Raw genomic sequence first — 25,115 nt, 5'->3', positions numbered from 1 at the left:
TTTGTTTTTAATCTTGAAACTACACTATTTCCCAGTCTCCATGCAGGAAAAAGTGGAATAGTCTGAAAAATGGACTTTAGAGCACTTACCGTAAGGCGGTTCTGGCTAGTAACTGGCATTCTTCAGTAAGCACCGCTTTTTGTTTGTTCTCTTGGTAATAAATAACAAAAGGAACAAATAAAGACATTGTAATTTAAGTCATGGCAATTCTTGTCTATTCAGCTACAAAATGAGAACCGTGCATATTATCCTGCAGCTTATATCCATACTATGCAATTTAGAGGTGTCTGCTTCACTTTTGGGGGAAAGCAGAAGGTAAGTGTCCTTGGTCGTCTGCAGATGTCTGTACTGTTTTGATTCTCCAACACAGAGCACAAATCTCCAATGCAGATATTTCTAATGGGAGCTTGCTCAGATATTCAGTGAAAAGGGAAACTACTTGCTATATTTTAAGGGGTCAAATAGAAATGGTTTATCTGTGTATTCTGGATGTATGTGGCACAATGAAGGTGACTGATACCAGTCGAAGCCATGTTAGTGCAGTGAGGTGGAGCTCAGGCAACATTTCTAGTGCATGCTGAGTGTGAAAATATAATGTAATCACAATCTGTTTCTACTTGGAGATGCACAATTTGATGCTTACAGTACCTGCCTATTTAAAGTCTTCTAGAGTGCCTATTTCTAATTCTTTGGAAATATAGCCCTTGTTTTTTTCACTTTAAGTGTTCCTAGGAGAACTAAAGGCTTAGTCCCTACAACAATATCATGTGAAAACAACTGAAGAGCTACACTACCTGAAATAAAGCTGCCTAGTCTATGTGTCATTTATGACAATAGTCAGTACAAAGTGGTGAAAGAATGTGAGTCTCAGATATAAGTATGTTAAGAGTAAATTGGGATCAATCTGCTTTAAGACTTAAATTGTAGTATGCGAAGCATTTTGTGATGGCACGTGAATATGACCAGAACAACCAAGCATTGCCTTTTGCATATGTGTCTAGGCCTGAGGGTGGCTGCTGCCATCATTTCTTGAAATACCTGAACAAACGTTGAAAAGCAGCCTTCAAAACTATAACAACTGCTGCTTCCCTCTCTCTTTATGATGGTTATTGTTATTTTGGCACTCAGATCTAATTAAAGCACAGGTTTGATACATTTAGTTAGAAACAGTCCAGCCAGAAGATACCATTATTACAGAGATTCCATAGCGGGTAACATGGGCCAGCATCTTGACTTCACATCATACCAAAAACTGTGCAGCTTCATGATGGTGCTAGCAACTACAGTTGGCAAAATTATGCCCTCATGTGATGCTATCATGTCTCCAAGAGTGCTGTGCCTCCTCTCTTGGCCAGTGCTGATTATCCAACCGAGACTTATTCTTAAGTCATCAGTATTGTAACTGATGAACTGAACAGCTCTGTGTTTTGAAGTATGGATCAACAACAGATCACCAAAGCTGTGTGGCCTGAGGGTGTACAGAGAGTACTGTGCAATCCAAGACAAGGTCCGAGCAATTTTGTGTACTTATTCTGAAACAGCTTTTCCTTTCTCAAGGGCACTCTTCCACCCCTCAAAACTTCCCAATAATGGATAGCAGAGAAGCTATTTTGATTTCCACACTTGTCTCTGAAGTTCTTGCTCCCAACTGCCGCCTTCACTGAGATCCTTCAGTAGCTGAACTGCTTTTATCTTCACTCCTATTAAATTGTGTGACTCAATAGTTCCTGTTTCAGTATGGTTTTTCAGTAACCCTTTCTCGCTGGGTTTAATGTAGAGGTGACAAGCCTGCCAATTTTCCTAATATCTTTGTTTTCACTTCACAATTATGTTGAAAAAAATGCTCTTTCCATACATGTCCCTTTGAATTTCCAGAACAATCTGGATCGTGGATGTGTTGTTGGTGTTTCAGAGTTCATGAGACTCGTTTGTGATGAGACTTTTCTGATTTATTTTTTTTTTCTTCTCTAACCTCAAGTAAATCCAAAACGCTGAAGCTGGATCTGCAGCAAATCATGTGATCCTTGCACACTAACCTGAAGAGAGCCCAGGGGTGTGTCTACAACACTTAATGAAGTTGCTCAATTGGGATTATGTGAAAAGCTGTGCCATCTAAAAGTCAGCTCAAAGACTACCAAAAGTTCAACTCAGTCTTTCCTGCTTGGAATTTTTATTTTAGGCTCAGAATAATGACTTATACAAACCTCTGGGAGACTCTTCAGAATCAGTATTAGCTTGAGTCTGATCGCTCCTTTAGGCACTCCTCCTAGACACTGCTCTTCCTGGTTTGTTCTTACTGCCTGTAAGGGATTTTGGCTGCATTTTTAAGGTAATAATTTAAAAGTTCAGAAATGCATTTCAATGTAAACTTCTACAGTACCTAAGTACATGATAATTGCTAGGAATAAGATATCCATCCGCCTTTAGGAATCCTATTAGGTGCCTCAATATATCTTTAAGGTGTAGTGTCTGCAGGTTCCCACTCCTGCTATCTTTAAGGACAACCTGTCAGTCTTCAACCCAAGATGTCAGAATAGGTGTTGTTACTCAGAAGTTTACAGTGCTACATCACTAAGGTGATGGAAGGGACCCCTGGAGATCCTGTACAATCTTCTGTTTAAAGCAGGGCCTTAGATTAGGTTGTCCAGGGGTCAAGTCAAATAGTCTTGAATATTTCCAGTGAGGGATGTTCTACCATTTCCCTGGGTAACCCATTCCAGTGTTTAATTGTTCTCATGGTAAAATGTTTTTTTTCCTATTCAGATGGCATTTCCCCTGAGGCAACATCTGCATAAATGCCTCCATCTTCTATGCAACTACCTTCTAGGACACCTTTTCTGTAGAGGTTTCTAAGGGATGCTATAGACTTCTTTCTTTTTCTTTCTTATTTTTGAGTTGTAAACCTTAATATAACACAGAGTAAGTGTGACTGCAGTGCAACTTCAGGTAGAATTATAATTTAAAAAAATTATAATTATAATTTTCAAAAATCTGTACTAGTTCCCTGGGCTGAAGTGTCATTCCAATGTATGTAAGCACACCTTGCAGGGTGTTTTGGGGTCTGTAAACTTCAACAGCACTGGAGAAAGAAAACTGGCCCCTAAGTGGGTATATGAAAGTAGAAGAAAAGGCTCAGATTAAAAGTACAGTGATGAATCTAATGACAGTCTTTCTGGGTCAGAGCAAAGAGACAGCTGATCCATGACGCTATTCCTGATACTCAATATTAAAGGATGCTCGGGGAAAAGTGTAAGAACAAGGCAGGTATTCAGTGCCATCTCCCAAGTTCCTAGCGCCTTCAGCTGCCAGCCAGTGGGGTTTTGATTTAGGTGCTCAGAGTCCACCAGAAAATCAGTGAAAAGGAATTCTGTGTAAAATGGACTTGGGTCTGCATCCTCTATCAGGTACCCCAATTCGTAGTGGCAGGCACACAGCAAAGCTTCATACTTCCCTAACAGCTAAGAGTTTAGGAGGACCCTATTGTACAGAGAGAATTCTTAATTCTTTATCTCATTTCTGCTGTCCATAGATATTGGGCATATTTGTGCTTTTTGCTGTTTCCTTTTATCAGAATCCCACCTGTTAAAAGTAACGTCCTCAGCCAAGGATCCATTTACTGCAGGCCCTAGCTTGAGGTCAGCAGACTTCTGGGAAGAGAGTTGTTCAGGAGCAGCAGGCAAGACAGTGGGAGTGTGTGACACAGATACTTCCAGCAGCCGCCGTGGTGCGTGTTTACTGCTGGTGTGTGTGACAGCGGAAAGTCTGAGGCATCAGAGCCAGTCAGGGACAGCTGAGTGCATGAAAGGTTGCACAACAACCCTGTGATCCCTGAGCTGTTTAAGATTCAATAGCTGGAAAGAGACACAGGTTGATTTAGTGTCTCAGTAACAACTTACTATGTATGTAACCTGAACATATAATAAACGGCACCAGAAGGCTGAACCAACTGGTATGTCTTCCTGGTCCAAACTGCAGATTTCTCAATCTTGTGGAATCAGGTTATATTTGTTTGGAGTCCTGACGTATTTGTATGAGGGAAGGGGGTCAAAAAGTGGAGGCCAAGGCCCTGCCTGCAATGAAAGCCTGTACATCCCACCGCAGGAGGTGCAGGTCTGCCAGCCGGCTGGGCTCAGCAAAGAAGGTCCCACTGTAGAGCAGAGGCAATAGTGTTAACCTGGAGAGGTGCAGAGAGAGAATTGCTTCCCAGTGGATGAATACTCAGCATGTAAGGCCAAATCCGAATAAATTACAGAGCAAACCAGGCCAGTTAGACTTCAGTGCTCCTCCATTCCTCTGCTTTCCAGCGTTGTTGCCCGCAAAGATAAGGTCTAACTGTGGGTGCTTTAAAGAAATTCAATTTCTATAAAGTGATGGCCTTTCACTTACTGAGAGCCAGGAGTTTCATGGTATTTAAAACTGGGCACCAAAATGAAGGGTCACTCTAGAAAATATAGGCCTAACCGGCAAAGTATTCAACTTGGCAAGCCAAAGGATAAACAGTTGTCTGTTTTTTCCAACTATATGTTATCTTATTAGCAAATAATACCTTTATTTATAACCCTTCTTTCAATTCAGGAAAGCATTTAAACTTTTATCTAGGCTTAAGGGCAACCCCATTAAAGTTAAGAAGCTAAAAAATAACAGAGGCATGTATTGAAGTGCCTCGTCTACTTGAGATGTGCTGCTGTGCCTTTGTCTTTAGCTTCAAGTATGGGGACACAGCCACTGTCTGAATCGGGGAACTGCAGATGTTCTCTGTGTATTATTTGATTCTCTTCAACAACATGACCCACCAGAAGAGCATGAGTACACACAAAGATCTAAAAAAGGGGAAAAGAGCTGGTTTATTAAGTCTTCAAGTTTTTTTTTTTTAATGTAATTTTAAACCAACGAAGAACTTGAGATTAGGCAGCTGTTTATACTTCTAAGTACCAAGTACTGCTATGAAAATGAAGCAGAAAACACCTTGAAGATGCTTCTAAAATATCAGTCTATGGTTTAAAGAAAAACTCACATATGATTTTAGTGTACTGCCCAGGACTGTACTGGAATGTTTTGTTTGACAGCTCTTCAGAAAAAGCTCTCCAGAGGGGAACAAGAGAACTGAATGCTCCGTCTCCAATAGACTGTAAGCTGAGCAGCTGGAGCGCGTGGGGGCCCTGCGACCCATGCACCTATCAAAGGGTAAGTTATCGTTAGAAGTCTTTGTTCCAAAGCCACAACCAAAGGAACGTTAAGTGTCTGCCTTTTGGTTATGGGAAAGTATCAGATTGCAAGTATTAATATTGTATGTTCATGTTTTGATGAAACCAATAATCATTTCAGATCTGAAGATATAAGAGTAAGAAAAGACTAAATACAGACATACAAAACTGGTCAAGCATTCTCATTCAAAATGTTTTGTTGATAGGAATTACCTGTTTTGGCCAAATGGATGTTTCTATACGGAACATTACTTTTCAATACATTTTTCCTTCTTAAATAAAAAGCATTTTTTTTATCAAAAGCAGATTTTTATTGTCTTAGGGTAGTTCTTCTTGTGAGACTTCAAAAAAATGAAATACTTGAAAGCATATGAAATACATATGATGCATTTCCTCCCTGGATGAAAATAATGAAAATACTGAAATAAACTAAATAGTGAAAAATACGCATTTCTACATACTTGCTAAGACATTATTAATTCAATGTTCCTGTACACTTTTTTTACACCATGAGATGTGCCTGTGGATTTTCAACCAAAAATTTCACCAAAGATGATCCATTGTGAAAAGTTCTGAGTTCAGCTGGAAATCCTTCAGTTCTAGTAGTTCTGTTTTCTCTCTAAGCAATGCTAACAGTGTTATTTATCTTTCAAGTTTCGCTCAAGACGTATTGAAAGATTTGGACAGTTTGGTGGAAGACCATGCCTGGAGACCTTAGGAGATACACAAAGCTGTAAAACCAGCCAAGTCTGTCCTGAAGAACCAGAACCAGACTGTGGTACTGACTTTCAATGCAATTCTGGTATGTTTTGGTTTCGTGCTGTAGCAAATTATGCAATAACTCGGGAAACCATATTTTGCTTAGTTCTGTGAAGAAGTTAAATCTGTTTCCTTTGAGGACAAAATACATACACAAAAACAGAGAGATGCTTCAGTGCTTTTCTACTTGGGGATGATTTCCTGAAGCAGTGCCTTATTGCCGGGGTTTAAAGAGAGTATCTAGTATGTAGAGAGGTGGGTTGCAAAGCCACAATGCCAAAACCAGCACATGAACAATGCATGAGAAGGGGTATATTCCTCTCATCTCCCATTATAATTTGCATCTAGTTTAAATTCTTCTTATGTAATTTCTTCTCCATGGTTAAAAGCCAACCATACTATGAGTGTTCTTTCTTCTAGCATAACTGCTCCACCTGCTACAGAATCACTGTTTTATGAAAGATCACTGGAAAAAACTAGGAGTGAAGGAATTTTAAAAAAATATGAGAGGTTTACTGACCAAAGTGGTGTGATAGATGCTAGCTGGAGACCAAAATGCCTCTAGATACAAAGTAAGATGTAAATGTGTAAAGTGATACATATATAGCATATGAATGTAAAGTTCAAGATTCATCATAAATCAAAATAAAATAGGAAAATTTGATGGTAATAAAACTAGTCGAAACAGAAAAGGAAAGATGGTAAGTGAATTTTGAGTCCCAAGCCATTATCAGTATTGTCTTTATCTCAAATACTGTGAAGTGCAAGTAGAGAAAGAAAAATTAGAAATTATGTGTTTAACTGCTAGCTCATAGCCATTGTGTGGCACTTACAGGTGAGACAGTTTACATCAACAAGTGTTGTTTTATTATGCTAAATTTACCCCAAATCTTTAGAACCTGTGTCATTCTTCATAAAACCTGTGATACACCACCTTGGGAGAATTACGACTTCGCTGTTGCTTTAGAGAACAAATCTCTATAGTTTTGGACACTAAGTGTCCAAATAATATAGTCCAAATAGCAACAATTTAATCAATGTAGAAGTAATTCTTTGTTGATAAAGAATTAATTTTTTCCTGTATTCTCTTAATACTTTAAAAAAAAAAAACATATTAATAATTAAAGATTAACATAGAAGCAATCACAGGAAGAAACAAATTTCTGCAAATGACAGTAGTTCTCCTATCACTTACTTTTCTTAGCCATCCTACTAAACTCCTAAGTAAATACAGTAGTACAGGATATTTTTCATTTGAAATAGACAGGGTGTAGGAGTTGAATTCCTCATGACAACAACAGAAATATGTGAAGAGGAAGATTTCATAGAATCATAGACTACTTTGGGTTGGAAGGGACCTTTGAAGGTCATCTAGTCCAACCTCCCCTGCAGTAAGCAGGGACACCTTCCACTAGACCAGGTTGCTCAGATCCTTGACCACTCTGACCTTGAATGTTTCCAGGGATGGGGCATCTACCACCTCTCTGGGCAACCTGTGCCAGTGTTTCACCACCCTCACCATAAAAAATTTCTTCCTTATATCTAGTCCAAATCTTCTCTCTTTTAGTTTAAAGCCATTACCCCTTGTCTTATCGCAACAGGCCCTGCTAAAAAGTCTGTCCCCATCTTTACTGTAGGCCCCCTTTAAGTACTGAAACGCCACAATAAGGTCTCCCCAGAGCCTTCTCTTCTCCAGACTGAACATCCCCAACTGTCTCAGGCTGTCCTATGAGGAGGTGCTCAGAGCAGAGGTGCTCCAGCCCTCTGATCATTTTTAAGGCCCTTGTCTGGACTTGCTCCAACAGGTCCATGTCTTTCCTTTGCTGAGGACTCCAGAGCTGGGCACAGTACTCCAGGTGGAGTCTCACGAGAGCAGAGTAGAGGGGCAAAATCACCTCTCTCAACCTGCTGGTCGTGCTGCTTTCTATGTGGCCCAGGATGCAGTTGGCTTTCTGGGCTGTGAGCGCACATTGCTCATGTTCAGCTTTTCATCCACCAGTACCCCCAAGTCCTTCTCAACAGGACTGCCCTCAATCCCTTAACCCCCCAGCCTGTATTGATACTGGGGGTTGGCCCAACCCACCTGCAGGACCCTGCACTTGGCCTTGTTGAACCTCATGAGGTTCACACAGGCTCACTTCTTGAGCTTATCCACATCCCTCTGGATGGCATTCTGCCCCTCAGCATGTCAACCACTCAGCTTGGTTTCATCAGCAAACTGGCTGAGGGTGCACTTGATCCCACTGTCTGTGTCATTGATGAAGATATTCAACAGTACTGGCCCCAGTATGGAACTGTGATGGACACCACTTGTCACGGATCTTCATCTGGACAGTGAGCTGTTGACCACTACCTTCTGGATGCGACCATCCAAACAATTCCTCATCCACTGAACAGTCCACCCATCAAATCCATTTCTCTCCAATTTAGAGAGAAGGATGTTGTGGGGGACCATGTCAAAGGCCTTCCAGAACTCCCGATAGACAACATCCATAGCTCCTCCCTCATCTACTGATGTAGTCACTCCATCATAGAAGGCTAGCGGGTTGATCAAGCTGTCTTGAATCATATCTTTGTCCTCCACATGCCTTAGCATAGCTTCTAGGAGGATCTGTTCCATGATGTCCCCAGGCATAGAGGTGAGGCTGACAGGTCGGTAGTTCCCAGGATCCTCCTTTCTACCCTTTTTAATAATGGGTGCAATGTTTCCCTTTTCCCAGTCACTGGGGACTTCACCTGACTGCCATGACTTCCCATATATCGCAGAGAGTGGCTTGGCAGCTACACCAGCCAATTACCTCAGGACTCTTGGATGTATCTCTTTGGGTCCCACAGACTTCTGTATGTCCAGGTTCCTTAGGTGGTCATGAACCTCCTCTTCTCTTACAGTGGGAGGGACTTTGCTCCCACAGTCCCTGCCTTGTAGTTCATCCACTCAAGAGGTATAGGGAGAGAGGTTGCCAGTGAAGACTGAGGCAAAAAGGTTGTTGAGTACCTCAGCCTTCTCCTCATCCGTTGTTCCAGTTTGCTAGTCTTGCTCATCAGGGGCAGTACAGACTCACAGAATCACAGAATGGTCATGGTTGGAAGGGACCTCTGGAGATCATCTAGTCCAACTCCCATGCCAGAGCAGGGTCACCTACAGTGAGTTGCACAGGACAGCATCCAGGCAGGTTTTCAATGTGTCCAGAATGGCAGACTCCACAACCTCTCTGGGCAGCCTGTGCCAGTGCTCTGCCACCCTCAAAGTAAAGAAGTCTCTCCTCATGTTTAGTATGCTTTTTTTAACCTTCCTTTTCTGGCTGACATACCTGTAGAAGCCCTTATTATTTTTTGCATCTCTTGCCAAGTTCAGCTCCAGCTGCACCTTGGCCTTCCTGACCCTATCCCTACACAGGCAGGCAGTGTCCCTATACTCTATGCAAGATACTTGTCCCTGCTTCAACTGCCTGTGCATCTCTTTCCCTCCCTCAATCAAGAGTATCTCAATAAAGAGTAGTAGCTGGGGTTGAGCTGGAAAAAAAAATGCATTCATTCAATGTTTTATTCTTTTATTAGGTCGATGTATAAAGCAACGACTGGTGTGTAATGTAGATAATGACTGTGGAGACTATTCTGATGAAGACAACTGTGAATCCGATCCACAATCACCATGCCGTAAACATGATATTGATGTGTCTGAAATTGGCAGGACTGCAGGGCAAGGGTATGTAATGAAGGAAAAAGTAGTATTGGTCCTTGTGAAGAGCCTAGGACTATCTCCAAAGCCAGATGAAAATACTGGGGCACACTGACTTTCCCCAAAGTGGAATCTGAATCATGTCCACATTTGTATTTAGAAATGCTACATAGCTTTCAGAAAGAGTACCTAACTACTGCTTTATTTTGTTTACTTGGGGAAGATAAAGTATTTATACAGACAGAATAAATCAATCATTATGTTAATACACAGAATCGTGTATAGAAGTTACATGAATATACTTACGATACTTATTATTTAAATGTAAGACATCACTTGAAATAAATCTATATATCTATATTTCATAACGAATCAGTCATTCCCAATTACTTTATTAACTTGCATGTCTAAAAGGGAGAAAATATACATATCTTGGTTTATTTATGCAATGGGATGCCTTACTGCAATAACACGCTGTCTGCAGCTTTTTTCCAGTATTGCATTCTCCACTTCCCAGATCTTCATTGTTTACAAAAGTTTTCCTCATTAATCTAAGTCAAAAATTAATCTTGCTGTTCTCTGACCCTGCTGGATTTCTTTCATTTCAAACAAAAAGAAAGCGTGACATGTTGTATATCTACAAATCGAGTTAGAAGGCAGCTACCCAAACCGGAACAAATGAAAATAAAAGTATACTACAGCACCACCTTGTGTTTAAACGAAAATGATACATCTTTGTCTTTTAATTTTAATGTTACTGTTACCGCACAAGGGCAAAAAAGCTGCCCTTGTAGCATGGGGAAGTAAGCCAGGTACTCAGGCTTTTTTACAAGTAGCTTCTTTATTATTTCTATTATAATCTATTGCTAAAATCTTCCATGACAAAATGTTGTATAGATGTGCAGTACTGACAGTGGCGTCTTTGATGAATTGGTAACCACTTTCTAAACTCAAACAGGTACACAGACATACATATTGGTAATACTGAAAAGACTAAAAACTATGAAACAGATATAGAAAGGCAAAAGAAATGATAGAGAATCCTCCAAGGAGCAGTTATTTTTCGAGGTCTCTCTTGTACATCAGTACATAGACGCATAGAGCTACACAGCCAATATGCCCTCTTCTCTGGACCTGTAATGGTTCACGTTTCCCTTCTCTGCTCCAGGGAATGCTATTACTCCACAAAGTCACACCCTGCAAGAAGACACAATGCTAGGAGTAGCTGTATTTTCCTTCTACAGATTTAATGGATCTTGTACACACTTAATAACAAAGTTCTTATCAGCAAATAAACTAATATAAATTATGAAAAAAAATCAGGTTAAATAGAGCTGTTGAGATGTCCATTTTAAACCTGTAAGGAATGCTTCCTCACAAATACATTGGTGAAGAAATGCTTTTTACCTCCTTTCATTCCTGAGCTTCTCACTGTGTTATGTTTAATATCTATCTTTTCTTTGGTTTTGTCTCATACATGGCCCTTAAAGTGCTTTACAAAAGATTTATCATTATCTCCATCACACAGGTGAGAGGACCACAAGATGAGGCAAGCTACTGTGGATGAAACAAGATTCAGCTCCACAACTATAGTCTTCATCTCTTACAGGATCTGACTTTTCCAGTCATAACACTATTGTCTACAGGTTATGGGTGCTGACAGGTCCTTTTTTGAAGCATAACATCTCCTGTATTTCTCTTGTAGAATCAATGTTTTAGGAATGCAGCCAATGGCCAGCCCATTTGACAATGACTTTTTCAATGGTCTTTGTGAAAGGGTGCGTGATGGAAACACACGGACATACTACCGCAAGCCATGGAATGTCGGTGTTCTCACTTACGATGTAAGTCTAAGTCCTTTTGTGCAAACAGAAGTGTTTAACTGAATGCTGAATCCTGACATGCTCTTGGAAGACTCAGCACATCCTGAGTCAGGCAGCAGCAGCTTTTTAGCATCAAGCTTTTGATAACAGGTTATGTTATCATTTCCTTTAGCAGTTAAGCTCAGTTGTGCCAGATAAATTCCCACATGTTCTTTGCTGCACTTGTGCCTAGTAAATGAAACTATTTCTAGAATGTTTACAACACAAGCAGATGAGATGAACAGGAGACGTACAGAAAGGAGTATGATACTGGGTAGAGCAGCAATTAAGCTACTTTTTCAAGGACACACAAAAGACTTATAAACAGGCAGGAATAATATTATGATACTCCGGTTCTGCTTGGGTTTTCTAATGAGTGATGGCTTTCTCTGTCCCACTGAAAAAAAAACCCTACTAGGCTTTTGAGATTCAAGCTATGACTTCCACTTACGTTTTAACACCAAAAATGTTAATGATCTTAGAAACGTCAATGTCAGATGCATGTCAGAAATCAAAGAAGTATTTTGCTTACCAAATGCTTTGCCTATCACTGTATGTAGGAACTTCATAGAACAATTACAATTTAAACCAGATCCTGCCCAAAATGAGTAAATCTGAGCCAGAGATAATTGCTCATATTTGATTTTGACACATAACCATTTTCAATTACTAAAACTCTATAGTCTGCTAAAGTATACAAAAATAAACACTGAAATAGGTATTCTAAATTAGCTATTGTCTGCTATAAGGAAAGAAAGCAAAATCATAATTCTGACTCATTTTAGAAGTTGGGACCTATTAGCAAATCTTGTCTGCATTCTAGGAAGGAGCTGGAGACTACTATTCCTTACATGTAAAGGAACTGTTGACAAACATAAATTACTTTGACAGTGTTCCATGCTGAGATTTAACACTCACTGAAATATTGTCACTGCAGTTTTCTGTTCACTTTTGAACCACTGAGCTGATCAAGATGAGGTGTTTTGGGGAGGGAGTGGTATTTCCATTTGTTTTCTTCTAAAAGAAAAAAGCTGTAAGAAAATGTATTGCTAAGCTGTGTAAAACATACGACTTCAAAATATTTTTCTATTACTATCTGTTTTTTTTCTCATATAACATTTTCATTACCTTTCCTAAGACAAAAGCTGACAAAACCTTCACATCTGTGTTCTACCATGACCGTGTAAAAATGTTACGAGAGGTTTACATAGAAAAACAAAAACACTTTAATGCTGACCTGTCTCTGAAATACACACCTACTGAAGGAAGTAACAAAAGTGCTTCAGAAGGAAATTTCAAGTATCACTATAGCAAGAATTCAAGTTTAAGTTCTATCCTGGAAAGCTCCACAGAACGGGTAAGTTTAATCAAGCTAAAGGTTTTAATGTAACTATTTTACAAACACTAAAATTTACACAGTGTTAGGATAATGCAATACTAATCTTTCTAAGTATTCTAGTTCCTAATGCTTTTCTCTCACTTATTCACAAAAATGAAATACTGGCAATACTAGGGTTAAGATTTCAGATGTGGCCAAAGGGTAACCAAATGTAGCCTTGTTTTCCCACTGTTCACCCTTGACTAGCAACCAACCTCATCTTCAACAGGAGCTTGATGTTAGAAAGGGCCAAAGATCTCTGATCTCATCTTGATTAGAGAGCAGCTCTGATCTCGTGCAATGTGGACAAATTAGGTGAAGTCTTGGGATAAAAAATTGCCACTGAGTAGGCCTGCACTAGCTAAACACAAAATAGACATATAGAATAATAACTGAAAGGTCAGATCTCAGCCATTCAGATATGTCTGTACTAATAAACCAGCCTGGGCTAAGAGGCACGGGCATTAGCACTGGCACAGGACAATCCCTAGTTTTATTAGCACACTGCCATGATTTTGGTCTGTGCCAGCTCCTCTGCTCTCATAAGCAATGCCCATTCCGTGATTCCCTGCAGCATTTTTGAAGGGAATGTTCTTAGTAGGCAATCTGGAGAAAGCAAGCCTGTTTTGGGGTGCACACAAGCCATACCACTCCACCTGCCCTTTGAGACAGAGGAAAGGCCCTATCCCATTTTATTTAGTAGTAAAGAAGTAGCCTTAGCATCTAGTGACATCAAAGAGAGAGAGACCACAAAAAGTGATACTAGAAATGCTAGACACTACGGCCTAATCCAGAAGCTGGGTGCTAGTGGAATTAGCAGACCAGGTCATATGCCCTTTCCCACCATATACGCCAAAGTCTGTGATCGCAACATGCCATCACGTACAAGATACATCAACTCCATATTGATGAAATGCACCATATGCAAGGAAGAATAGATATGCCTTAACTAATTCAATATCTTTTAAGTTTCTTGTTAGCCTTGTTGTCTAGGACGCATTCAGAGCTCTGGAGATCAAATGGATAGAAAGGAAAACTAAGATAACTTTTATAACTGATTAACTAAAATAATGCTGAAGAGAAAGGTCTGCCCTATAAAGCAAAGCTGACATACAGCACTGACTTTGTATTGGTATGAGTTTTCTTGGGATGGAAACAGACCATTTAAATCTCAAAGCATTTGTCTCTACAGATGCAAAAGACCAAGTTCTATAGCTCAGGGTATATTACAGGCTGCTCATAGTCTAGTGGCTTGTGATAGGAGCTTTGGCCTCAAATTCTTCCTCGGAGATCAGTTCAGAAAATGAATCATGTTGTCTTACCAGCAGACGTCTATCACCATCAATTCATATTGCTGCAGTTTAGTGGAGTGGCAGTCCCTGGTCAAGAACCCTCCAGGGCTTACCTGCAAGTTAAAGCCCGGAGCAGCCTGGGGACACCAGGAGTGTAAGGGATTTTGTACATGCTGGATGGCAGGAATATTTGCACCTACAAAAATTTCCTCACAGAGATTTAGATGCCTAAAGATTTCTGCCAGGCCTAAGCAGCATCTGAGTTGGCAGTTTAAGATTCTTTAAATGGTGCCAGCTAATGTGACGGTCAGTTGCTAAATCTTTTTTACGTACACCCTATTAGGCACTACTGCTAAGAGAGTCACATAAGTACTGCAAATAATAATGGGATTTAGAAGGCATGTGTTTGCTTAGAGTCTTAAATGCAACTGTTTCACAAATGTCATGTGTTACAGGCAGCAGCTAGGTTCTAGTTTAGATTATGATATAAAACAATCATCTGCAGTGTAATTTATGAAAATATCAGGCATTAAGCCTAGAGTTAGAATGTATGTATGGGCCAAATGCCTCAAAGGGATGTTTTCCTGGTTGATTTTCATTTTTTTATGTTATTTTGGGGTTTCTGTTTTTAATTGGAGCTGTGCCCTTCCTTCTGACAGTGTGAGAATAACAGAGAAGTGATCCAAAAAAAGAGAGAACTTAGTTCTGCTCTGACTATAAACAAAGACAAAACTCCAGCTGACCTCAGTGGGCAGTTTCTGTTATCTAGCAAGCTGTATGGAATTATTTTTCAATGTTATGAAAGTCAGAAAGACACTTTTGGTAGATATTGTACTTAGAGAAGACCTTGTCAAATAGCTCACAAAGGGCTTACTGAAATTAGTAAGGGGAGAGTTCTGCAAAACTGGAAGAACTGAAATGATCTAAATCTCTTGCTGCTTCCTCAGTTTAAATTGAAGAACTTCTAATTTGAACTAAACAAGCTTGTCCCTGTTCCAAAATGCTAGATTGAATGCCATGTTTAAAAATGCTGCAGTTTCTTTATAAGTAAAATGGAACAGATTTCCCAGCTATGGTGCATACCAGAATGACACTCTCATCTGCTTTCTTCTCCCTGCATTCAGAACCAAACCTTTCTGCATGTAAAAGGAAAGATTCAGCTGGGAAGATTCCAAATGCGGAGTCGTGATGTCCGTCTCACAGATAGTTTCCTTGATGATCTAAACTTTCTGCCTGCTGAATATGATAAAGGGGAATATTTCAAATTCCTAGAAGACTATGGAACTCACTATGCAGTCTCTGGAATTGTAGGAGGAAAATATGAACTTGTGTATGTGCTGGATAATTACGCTATGTCTCAACTAGGTATGCATTTTGTCGGTCTTGCTATGGTATGCAGATTATCACCAAGCCTCCAGTCAGGCAAAGAGATGTATGAGAATAGATTTAGGTATATGGAGCACTACTGAGAACAGCACAGTTCGGCGTGTGCTGCTTTTGGTATGCCAGTGACATTACAGAAGTACATGAGTTCAATAGAGATGAGAATCAGCCTTTGTAACTTCCAACATTATTTGAAGCCTGTATTTTAAGTCTGTAACTGAGCAAAAAAAATCTTACACAAACCTCTTCAAAATCTTAGCAATACAATTTGGTGTGAAATGATCCACAAGAGATCACCAATGCCTAGAAAATCTGCCTAAACCTTAAATCTAATTTGCTAGTTGGTACCTTCTTGTGGTACAATCACTTGAAGAGTATGCTTACGGCAAAAAATAAGGAATGAATTGAAGAACTTCCTAGATATCACATAGTGCACTTGAGTGTGTTGAAACTGTTTTTATAAACTTTAACATTCACACTGGAATTTGACTTACCCTGGTTAAGATAGGAAAGTAGCAACCCAATCCTACCTCATGTGCAGTTCAGATATATGTGGTTTTGTGATGGATTAAAATGATCACTCTGGAATAAAGTTAGAGAAGGCCATACTTATGCTGATTTTGGAGATCAGAAAATAAGTACCTGCTGCATGCAACACCAACAACAATATTACTACAGGTGTTCAGACTACGCAAAGGGACATGGGGCAAATAAGTCACTTATATATCCCAGTATTACTCTGTTCAGCACCTAGAGATTGTGGTGCTGGATTATTTTCTTTTCAAGTTCCAATCTTAAGTAAAATTCCTTCTGAACACAAAAGTGAAGTTCCAGATGATATGTTTATTAAATAGAAAGGAGGTGTTGGAGGCAGTAGCAAACAGAGGAGGATTAGAGCTTATGGGAACAGAGTACTTGTAAGACATTAGTGGACTTAATTAACTTTATGGGGAAAAGGAGAGTAGAAACACGTTCGAGGTTAGAAGAGGGAGACTGGGAGACAGAGACTGGGACGACTGAATAATTTAGCACATAAAAAGAGCAAATGAAAAGCGGCTGAGAAAGACAAAATTCCAATAGAATATATGGAAAGAGTGGTCCCTAGAGGGACATCTGCTTTCAACAGACCAAGGAAAACGGAAATCAGTTTTTGGAGGGTTTTGGTATTTTCCTAATGACTGTAGATCTCACCTGCTTCTGTGCAGGCACTTCAAATACAGTCATCCTTACATTCACTTCATGGAAAAGAAAAAAGCAGAAGATAAATGGAAAGAACAAAGCCGTAAACATTTGCAATGGCCCTGAAATTTATTCTGCAAGAATAATTATATCACATTATTTATGGTAATTCAATTCCTCTAATCACTTATTTATTCCCACTTCCAGGTATCACTGTAGAAGATGTGAAAAAATGCCTCGGCTATCACTTAGATGCCAACATTGCATATAAAGACTTACATGTCAATGTTAATATTGATAGAGGTAAATGTGAAAAGATTCATGTGAAGGACAAATGTAAGTATATCCTTATTTTACATTATATCTTTTGCTTAAGGAAAGATTATACCATTTCCTTCCCCTTTTATAATCAATATAGTTATTGCTGTTAGGTAAAGGACAAATCTGATAGATCAGTAGAGGTGAGGCTGCCGTGCTCTCAGGTCAAGCCAGGCTGAGCATGTGTTCCCAGTAGGCACACACACAAACACACTTTAGATACATACACACATTACTGACCACAAAAGCACAGCACTCAGGCCAACACAAACAGCACAGATGGCTTCATTCTGTTCTCTCCATCTGATCAAGGTGAAAGTCTGTTAGTCGGAAATATCACAGAATGGTTGAAGTTAAATAGGTCCTCTGGAGGCCACCTTGTCCAACTCCCCTCCTCACGCAGGGTCATCTAGAGCAGATGTTCTTCCCAGTCAGCACAACCCTCAGGTATTTCAGCCCCTCTTAAATATACATGTATAGCCAATACAGATCCATCCAGCAGCTGACCTTAGACATTCAATTGAACCAGCAACTGGATTCTTAGTCTCCTCTGTTACTGGCACCCGGATATACAACACCTTAAGGCCCACAGCTCCTCTCCCATTGGTGGTAGAGACCACCTGATGCACACCAACACACACACACACTATGGATGCCTCCAATAACTGGCCTTAAGTGCTTAGTCTACACAGCAGCTGGCCCTTGGATCCTCTTATCTCCAGATGGCTTACACAGATACACACTCACATGCAAAGAGGTCTCAGTCAACCCCAGGACCATGAGGTGTCTCCAGTATTTGGCCTAGAACCCCTGGTCACTCCAGTAGCGAGCTCTTCCAGTTGTCTCACTCTAGAGACATGCACATATTTAGGCCAGACTACCAGCCACTTTGATACTTGGCTCCCAAGCCACCTACCCTGTTCACCTGCTAGTCTGGCTTGACATTTGCTAGTGATCACACACTGACATATGTATCATCATTCACTCCAGTTATTGGCATGAGAAACACCAGGTCCCTATCAGCCATTGTCCAACTCCGGTTGCTGGCACACAGATCTCCATACACATGCATGCACGCAGAATAGAGTCCCCACACCCAGGACAAAACTTAGAAATGGAATTTACTGGTAAGCCAGGACAGACTGCAAAGGTCAAGGACAGTACAAGCTCACTGATCAGTACTTTTCTATATGCAATCAGTCTCCTTTTTTGCCTTTAACTCTCTATTTTCTCATGCTTGTTCCTCCCAAAGCCACTGTGACTCTCCCTTCACAGAATCACAGAATGGTCAGGGTTGGAAGGGACCTCTGGACATCATCCAGTCCAACCCATCTGCCAGAGCAGGGTCACCTACAGCAGGTTGCACAGGATGGCGTCCAGGCAGGTTTTGAATGTCTCCAGTGTGGGAGACTCCACAACCTCCCAGGGCAGCCTCTGCCAGTGCTCTGCCACCCTCCTCATGTTAAGATGGAACTTCCTATGTTCAAGTTTGTGCCCATTACCTCTTGTTCTATCCCTGGGCACCATTGAAAAAAGACTGTTCTCATCTACCTGGCACCTCACCTTTAAGTATTTATTTGTAAGTATTGATAAGATGTCCCCTCAATCTTCTTTTCTCTAGACTAAAAAGACCCAAGTCCCTCAGTCTTTCCTTATAAGTGAGATGTTCTAATCCCCTAAACATCTTTGTAGCCCTTTGCTGGACCCTCTCCAGCAGTTCCCTGTCCTTCTTGAACCTTCCTGAACCCTTACCTCTTCAGTGGCACTCCCCTAAATATACTCCAAGTGTTTAAGTTTGTGCCATCCCAAAATGCCCTTCTTTGCACCCAGAGACCTTTTCCATTGACTCATCTTGCTGTTGACTCATCCTCAGCCCCACCCTGCAGTGCTGGGACAGGCCTAGGAGGAGTCAAGGTAGGTGCTCCCTTTCTCTGATTAGGATACTTGTGTTCCCTACTTGAGTAGCAATGCCTATGAGCTCCATAATGTCTTTCATTTTACTCTACCCCTTCTTTTCCTTTCAGATACAGGGTTTTCTAATTTAATTGCAAAATAGGTTTCCTCCCACACAAGAGGTATGAGCAAAGAAAGACTGAATTCCACCACAACGAGTGAGTGAAGGGCTCTTCTCTCTATGGTCATCTTAGAGAGATGGACTGGTTGCGCTAAAAGGGCAGCTGCTCTTCAAGATGCATGGGCATTAAACCTTCTTCATCCTCTCTTCTTTCTTTCTGCAGCAGAACTTGAGGATGATGCTGTCATTGATGATGTAATTTCCTTAGTTGATGGAGGGAAGATTGACTTTTCCATTAAAATAAAAGAAATGTTACTGCGAGGATCCAAGACGGTTGATGTAGAAGATTACATACAGTGGGCTAAGTCTTTGGTTGATGCTCCAGTAGTGATACAGCAACGGGTAAGTACAACTTCTTCAAAGCTGTGGCTCTTATAGTTCAAAAGCTTTTGTTCTAAGATGGAGGTGAGATTCCAAGTTTATCATAAACTTTCAGGTATTTTCTTCATCCTGACAGTTTCTTCAGATGCTTATTCTAGTAACGGGTATATCAAAAGGACTCAGAACTTTAGAAAATTCTGTTATGCATGGGCTTTTTTCTTCTACAGCCTTCTCCAATACATACACTTGTTCCAGTTAAGATGAGAAATGCATATTTAAAGAAACAAAATTTGGAAAGAGCAATTGAAGACTACATTACCGAATACAGTGTGTGCAAATGTGAACCCTGCAAAAATGGAGGCACCTTAGTGCTGGTAGATGGAGCCTGTACATGCATGTGCTCAAGCTACTTTAAGGGAATTGCTTGTCAGATTCCCAAATCTACATTAATTAAAGGTTAGTGAATACTCCAGACAGACTAAAATGAGCATATTTGTTATTGTGAACAATATCCTGACAAAATGAGCATTCATAAGGACAAAAGGACGTCATGATACTCCCTTATACCTACTGCTCTGAAATCTCATGGGTATATGGTGTGGAAGCTAGTGTAAATTGCTGAGTTCTTTCCATAAAGAGGGCACTCTAATTGAGAGTTCATGGTCCCACATAAACTATTGTGTCTTGGAATGATACCATAAGTTCATTTAAGTGAATAGGAGCATTATTGAAGCATGGCGCAGTAATGGTAAACTGATTTCAGGTAAAAGCAACCTCACCACATCATAAGCTATTTTGTCTTCAGTTTCTTGCAAAAGCACTGTGTTTGCTAACACATGATCACATTTCATAATTACTGTGCTACCTTAATATTAGGTTGGTCCACAAAGAGGAAGAGGGAGATGAATACAGTTCCACAACTGATAACGTTGTGGAAAAAAATTTATTGTGCAGTAAATTCATTCCCTGTGGCCAAGTTTTTAAAGCACAAGTGCTGAAAATGGGCCTTAGAACTTTGTATTCAGGGAGCTTCCTGGGGCAACAAAAATATTGAAACCTCTGGGCTCTTAAGCAGTGTCACTGACAAGGGCATTTACAAAAGCCAGATCTGTGCGACGGGTTGTATGCTGCTATGATCTGCAGAGTCACCATAACTGAGAATGTAAGAGTTGAATCATGGTCTACTTGTCCACCCTTAAAAGTGCCAAGTAAAAAGCTCTAATTGATCTTTCTGCCACTGCACAGAAGGCAGAGAGATGCTGGACTAATCCTAATATGATGTCTTAATACTAGTTGTCACTGATGGAGGCTGGAGCTGTTGGAGTGCGTGGTCCACCTGTATCAATGGAGAAAGCACTCGAACTCGCCAGTGTAATAATCCTACCCCAGAACCTGATGGCAGACCATGCCAGGGAGAAAGCATTGAAAAACGGCCCTGTGGAGAACCATAATAGTTAATGTTGCTTAAAAACAGGTAAGCAACCTCTCCAAGTACTAATGTGTTATTGCTGTTTGGAATAAATGGTCAGCCAATATCTGGGGCATTTCAGTGATACAGTTGAAGAAGTGATGGGTAAGTCCACTTACATATTTCATTTAAATCTGTGACTTGACAACAGCTTTTGCAAACAGCCACCTTGTAGCCCAAATTTGTGAATGTTTAGATTTGTGTTTGAATGTCTTGACAAGTAATGTTATGTCACAGAACTTCAAGAGTAAAATGGAGTTCTGGATAAGAACAAACTAAAAACCCAGCTCTTAAAATCCAGATTGCATCTCTGGTCAGACTCTCCATCAAAAAACATATGTCTTAGGGAAAGAGACATATTTTCCAGAAACAAAATATAGAGACAGTTTGGGAGTCTGAATTCTATTACGTGGTAAGTAGAATGCTTAAACCAAACAAAGCTACTGCTATAGGAGTTTTGAAACATTCAGCTTGGAAAAAAATAGTTTAAGAAAATGTTTATCATCTACATGATTTTTTCAGGTTTGTTGTTTTGCTTGGTTTTTTTTTTATATAATACTGCAAAGCAAATAAAAAAAAAATAAGTAGGATTTTGAGTATGGATGCTCTGGTCCATGAAATGGCAAGGTGGTCTCAACTTTCTGCACTTGCTGAGAACAAGCAGCTTGCACAACAGTTGGATATGACAGTAAGTTTTCAGGCCCAGGAGGAAGTGTTTCGGTTTTATGCCTGACATGATACCGTAAGTTCCTTCTCTTCTGGGAGGCCACAAGAACAAAAGAGGTGGCAAGATAGGGAAAGGATTTTTAATGTTTCCCCAGTGAAACACCCTGATTGTAAGTCTCACAATATGACCTCTACCTGCACCAAAAATATGTTTCAGAATCACAGAATGGTTTGGGTTGGAAAGGACTTTAAAGATCACCTAGTTCCAACACCCCTGCCATGGGCAGGGACACCTTCCACTAGACCAGGTTCCTCAAAGCCCTGTCCAACCTGGCCTTGAACACTTCCAGGGATGGAGCATCTACAGCTTCTCTGGGCAACCTCTTCCAGTGTCTCACCACCCTCACAATAAAGAATTTTTTCCTAATATCTCATCTAAATCTACCCTCTTTCTGTTAAAAGCCATTACCTCCTGCCACTCCATACCCTTTTAAAATGTCTTCCTGTAGCCCCCCTTCAGTTACTGGAAGATTCTTCTTTGGATATTTCTTCTATGCTTGCCCTCTCGCAGTTTCAGTAGAGTTCAGTTATATCTAATGTTCTTCTTCTACCTGAAGAAAGCATGGCCAGCAAGACATAACAGCACTCATGGGCCATCTAGCCCTACATCAGAGAATTACAAACTGCTTTCTGCAGCACCACATCTCCAGACTATCAAAGCCAATTATTCCATAAGCTATTCCACAGATGGAAGAGAGAAATTGAGAGAAGAATATGACACAGAGCTGGAAAACTGTGAGTAATATGAGGAAGACAAGTAGAAGAAGTAGGGGAAATTAAATAAAACTAGCAACTGGCAGATTCACTGTCCCACACGATATCCTGGTCTCTAAATTGAAGAGACATGGATTCGACAAATGGACCACTCCGTGGATAAAGAACTGGCTGGACAGTCGCACTCAAAGAGTTGCGGTCAACAGCTCGAAGTCCAAGTGGACAGCAGTGACGAGTGGCGTTCCTCAGGGGTCAGTACTGGGGCCTGTACTGTTCAACATCTTTGTCGGTGACATGGACAGTGGGGTTGAGTGCAGCCTTAGCAAGTTTGCCGATGATACCAAGCTCTTTGGCGAGGTAGACACGCTGGAGGTGAGGGGTGCCATCCAGAGGGACCTGGACAGGCTGGAGAGGTGGGCCCAAGCCAAACTCATGAAGTTCAACAAGGCCAAGTGCAAGGTCTTACATCTGGGTCAGGGCAATCCCAAGCACAAATACAGGCTGGACAGAGAATGGCTGGAGAGCAGCCCTGAGGAGAAGGACTTGGGTGTGCTGATTGACGAGAAGCTCAACATGAGCCAGCAATGTACGATCGCGGCCCAGAAGGCCAACCTTATCCTGGGCTGCATCCAAAGAAGTGTGGCCAGCAGGTCAAAGGAGGTGATTCTGCCCCTCTACTCCACTCTCGTGAGACCCCACCTGGAGTACTGCATCCAGCTCTGCAGTCCCCAATATAAGAAGGGCATGGACCTGCTGGAGCATGTCCAGAGGAGAGCCACAAGGATGATCCAAGGGCTGGAACACCTCCCCTATGAGGAGAGGCTGAGAGAGTTGGGGCTGTTCAGCCTGGAGAAGGCTCCAGGGAGATCATATTGCGGCCTTCCAGTACCTAAAGGGGGCCTACAGGAGAGCTGGGGAAGGACTTCTGCTAGAGCACGTAGCAATAGGATGAGGGGGAATGGCTTTAAACTAGAAGAGGGCAGGTTCAGACTGAATATTAGGAAGAAGTTTTTCACTTTAAGGGTGGTAAGGCACTGGAACGGGTTGCCCAGAGAGGTTGTTAAGGCCCCATCTGTGGAGGTGTTCAAGGCCAGGCTGGACGTGGCCTTGGGGACCCTGGTCTAGTGAGAGGTGTCCCTGCCTATGGCAGGGGGGTTGGAACTCGATGATCTTCAAGGTCCTTTCCAACCTAAACCATTCTATGATTCTGTGATTCAAAACAGACTGAAGACTGGTCCTTCACACAGTGGGCATAACAAAAGTAGATATGCATTTTAAAAACCTCAACACAAACTAATGGAAGGTTCTCAAACATGTAGATAATCATGCTTCCTCAGGAGCTTCCTCTGAAGCATTAATTTTGGCAGGATGGGAAAGTATTCTGTGGAAGCGTATCTATGTGTTTCACTACTCCTGAACATTCCCTAGGTCAGCGTTATTGTCCTCTTCTTAAAAGTAGGTTATCAGTTAGCCTTTGCTTGATTCATTGAAGTTGGTCTTATTTAAAAAAAAAATATCTTATTAGCAGCTTAATTTTATTCCTGCACTATATTATTGACATGTTTCTATTCAGCCATGACAGCAAATACCATGATGATTATTCATGATACATACATATTCAGATACGTTTCCTCTGGTATGGCATAGTAAAAGCTCTTTTGAAAAAACTAACCTAACTTTGGCTCCTGATATATCAGACATGTTGAGTACTTACTCTTCCACCAGAAGTAAGACACTTAAGCCTTCTGAAAATCACAGTATATGTTTTGATTCATTCTTCATTAGAATTATTTCACATTACAGTCATATTTAAGACAGTGAAATCATGTTTTTGGTGAGCCATGACAGTACTATTTCACTTAAACCTTGACCAATCTATACATTGTAGCTACTATCTTCTATCACTTCTTTATTATTTTTTCTCCTTTTTTAGAAAACATTAATGGATTCCAAACCAATTCTACAAATCACAGTTTCTGCTGGCCAGCAAGCTACATAAGATCAATGGAATTCCATGATTTAAAACCACCTGCAGCTTAAATGATCGCTAATCAAAACTAAGTAATACACCAAATAAATATCTTAAAAGAAATGAGAAGATGCAGTGGGTGTGGTCCATCTTTTATTTGTCTGTGATCATCATTAGAATTATCTGTCTTTCTTAATCAATGGTATAATGGTGTCCTCTTGACAATATTTTTCCATAATTCTTCGTGGTATGTTTTCAAACTGATTTTCAAGAATTCAAGCCCAGCCTCAGTATCAGAAGAGTGTATATAACATCAGCTGATCGATGGTACATGTTAGTAAAGAACGTGGGAGAGTCATTATCTTCAGCAAAATGCCCTTGTGGTTTTATTTCCAACCCCACATCTTCCATCTAATTCATGCCCTGAATCACCCGTGTGTTTATTAAAACATGCAGCTTTACTAGAGCTATTATTCTTGCTCCTCCCAACGTTTGCGGAATTGCCTGACATTGTATCATGTCTATGTTAATATGTTAAAGATTTTTATAAGAAATCAGAGACACGTTACAAAGGGATAGAAGATTTGTTATATTACCATCCTTATTTTTAGCAAACTTTTCAAAGGAAACAAGGCTGAGGCAATTGTCCTGTCATTGCACATACCTTTCAATCTTCCTCGGTGACTTTTGCACCTAGCAGACAATTGCTGGAAGATTTGTTTGGGGCGGGGAGGAGGGATAGTTCTCAAAGAATTTTCATGGAAAGAGCAGCTAAATTGGAAGAAAAAA

The 25,115-nt window shown here is 40.6% G+C and overlaps 1 protein-coding gene across 1 annotated transcript; it reads left to right on the top strand.

Annotated features, from left to right (window-relative positions):
• Positions 1 to 229: 229 nt before the first annotated feature.
• Positions 230 to 24,423, top strand: C9 (complement C9; the record flags this gene model as incomplete). The annotated part of the gene is made up of 12 exons (XM_082497595.1): positions 230 to 315; positions 5,067 to 5,184; positions 5,859 to 6,006; positions 9,522 to 9,669; positions 11,348 to 11,486; positions 12,643 to 12,861; positions 15,299 to 15,539; positions 16,944 to 17,072; positions 19,292 to 19,470; positions 19,677 to 19,905; positions 20,743 to 20,923; positions 24,291 to 24,423. 11 exons carry the CDS (start codon positions 230 to 232, stop codon positions 20,898 to 20,900), a joined length of 1,794 nt encoding a protein of 597 aa, XP_082353721.1. The 3' UTR covers positions 20,901 to 20,923; positions 24,291 to 24,423.
• Positions 24,424 to 25,115: the final 692 nt, after the last annotated feature.

Source organism: Vanellus vanellus (genome assembly GCF_965231255.1).
Source record: "Vanellus vanellus genome assembly, chromosome: Z".
Taxonomy (NCBI): Eukaryota; Metazoa; Chordata; class Aves; order Charadriiformes; family Charadriidae; genus Vanellus; species Vanellus vanellus.
This window is presented reverse-complemented; position numbering and strand designations above follow the sequence as displayed.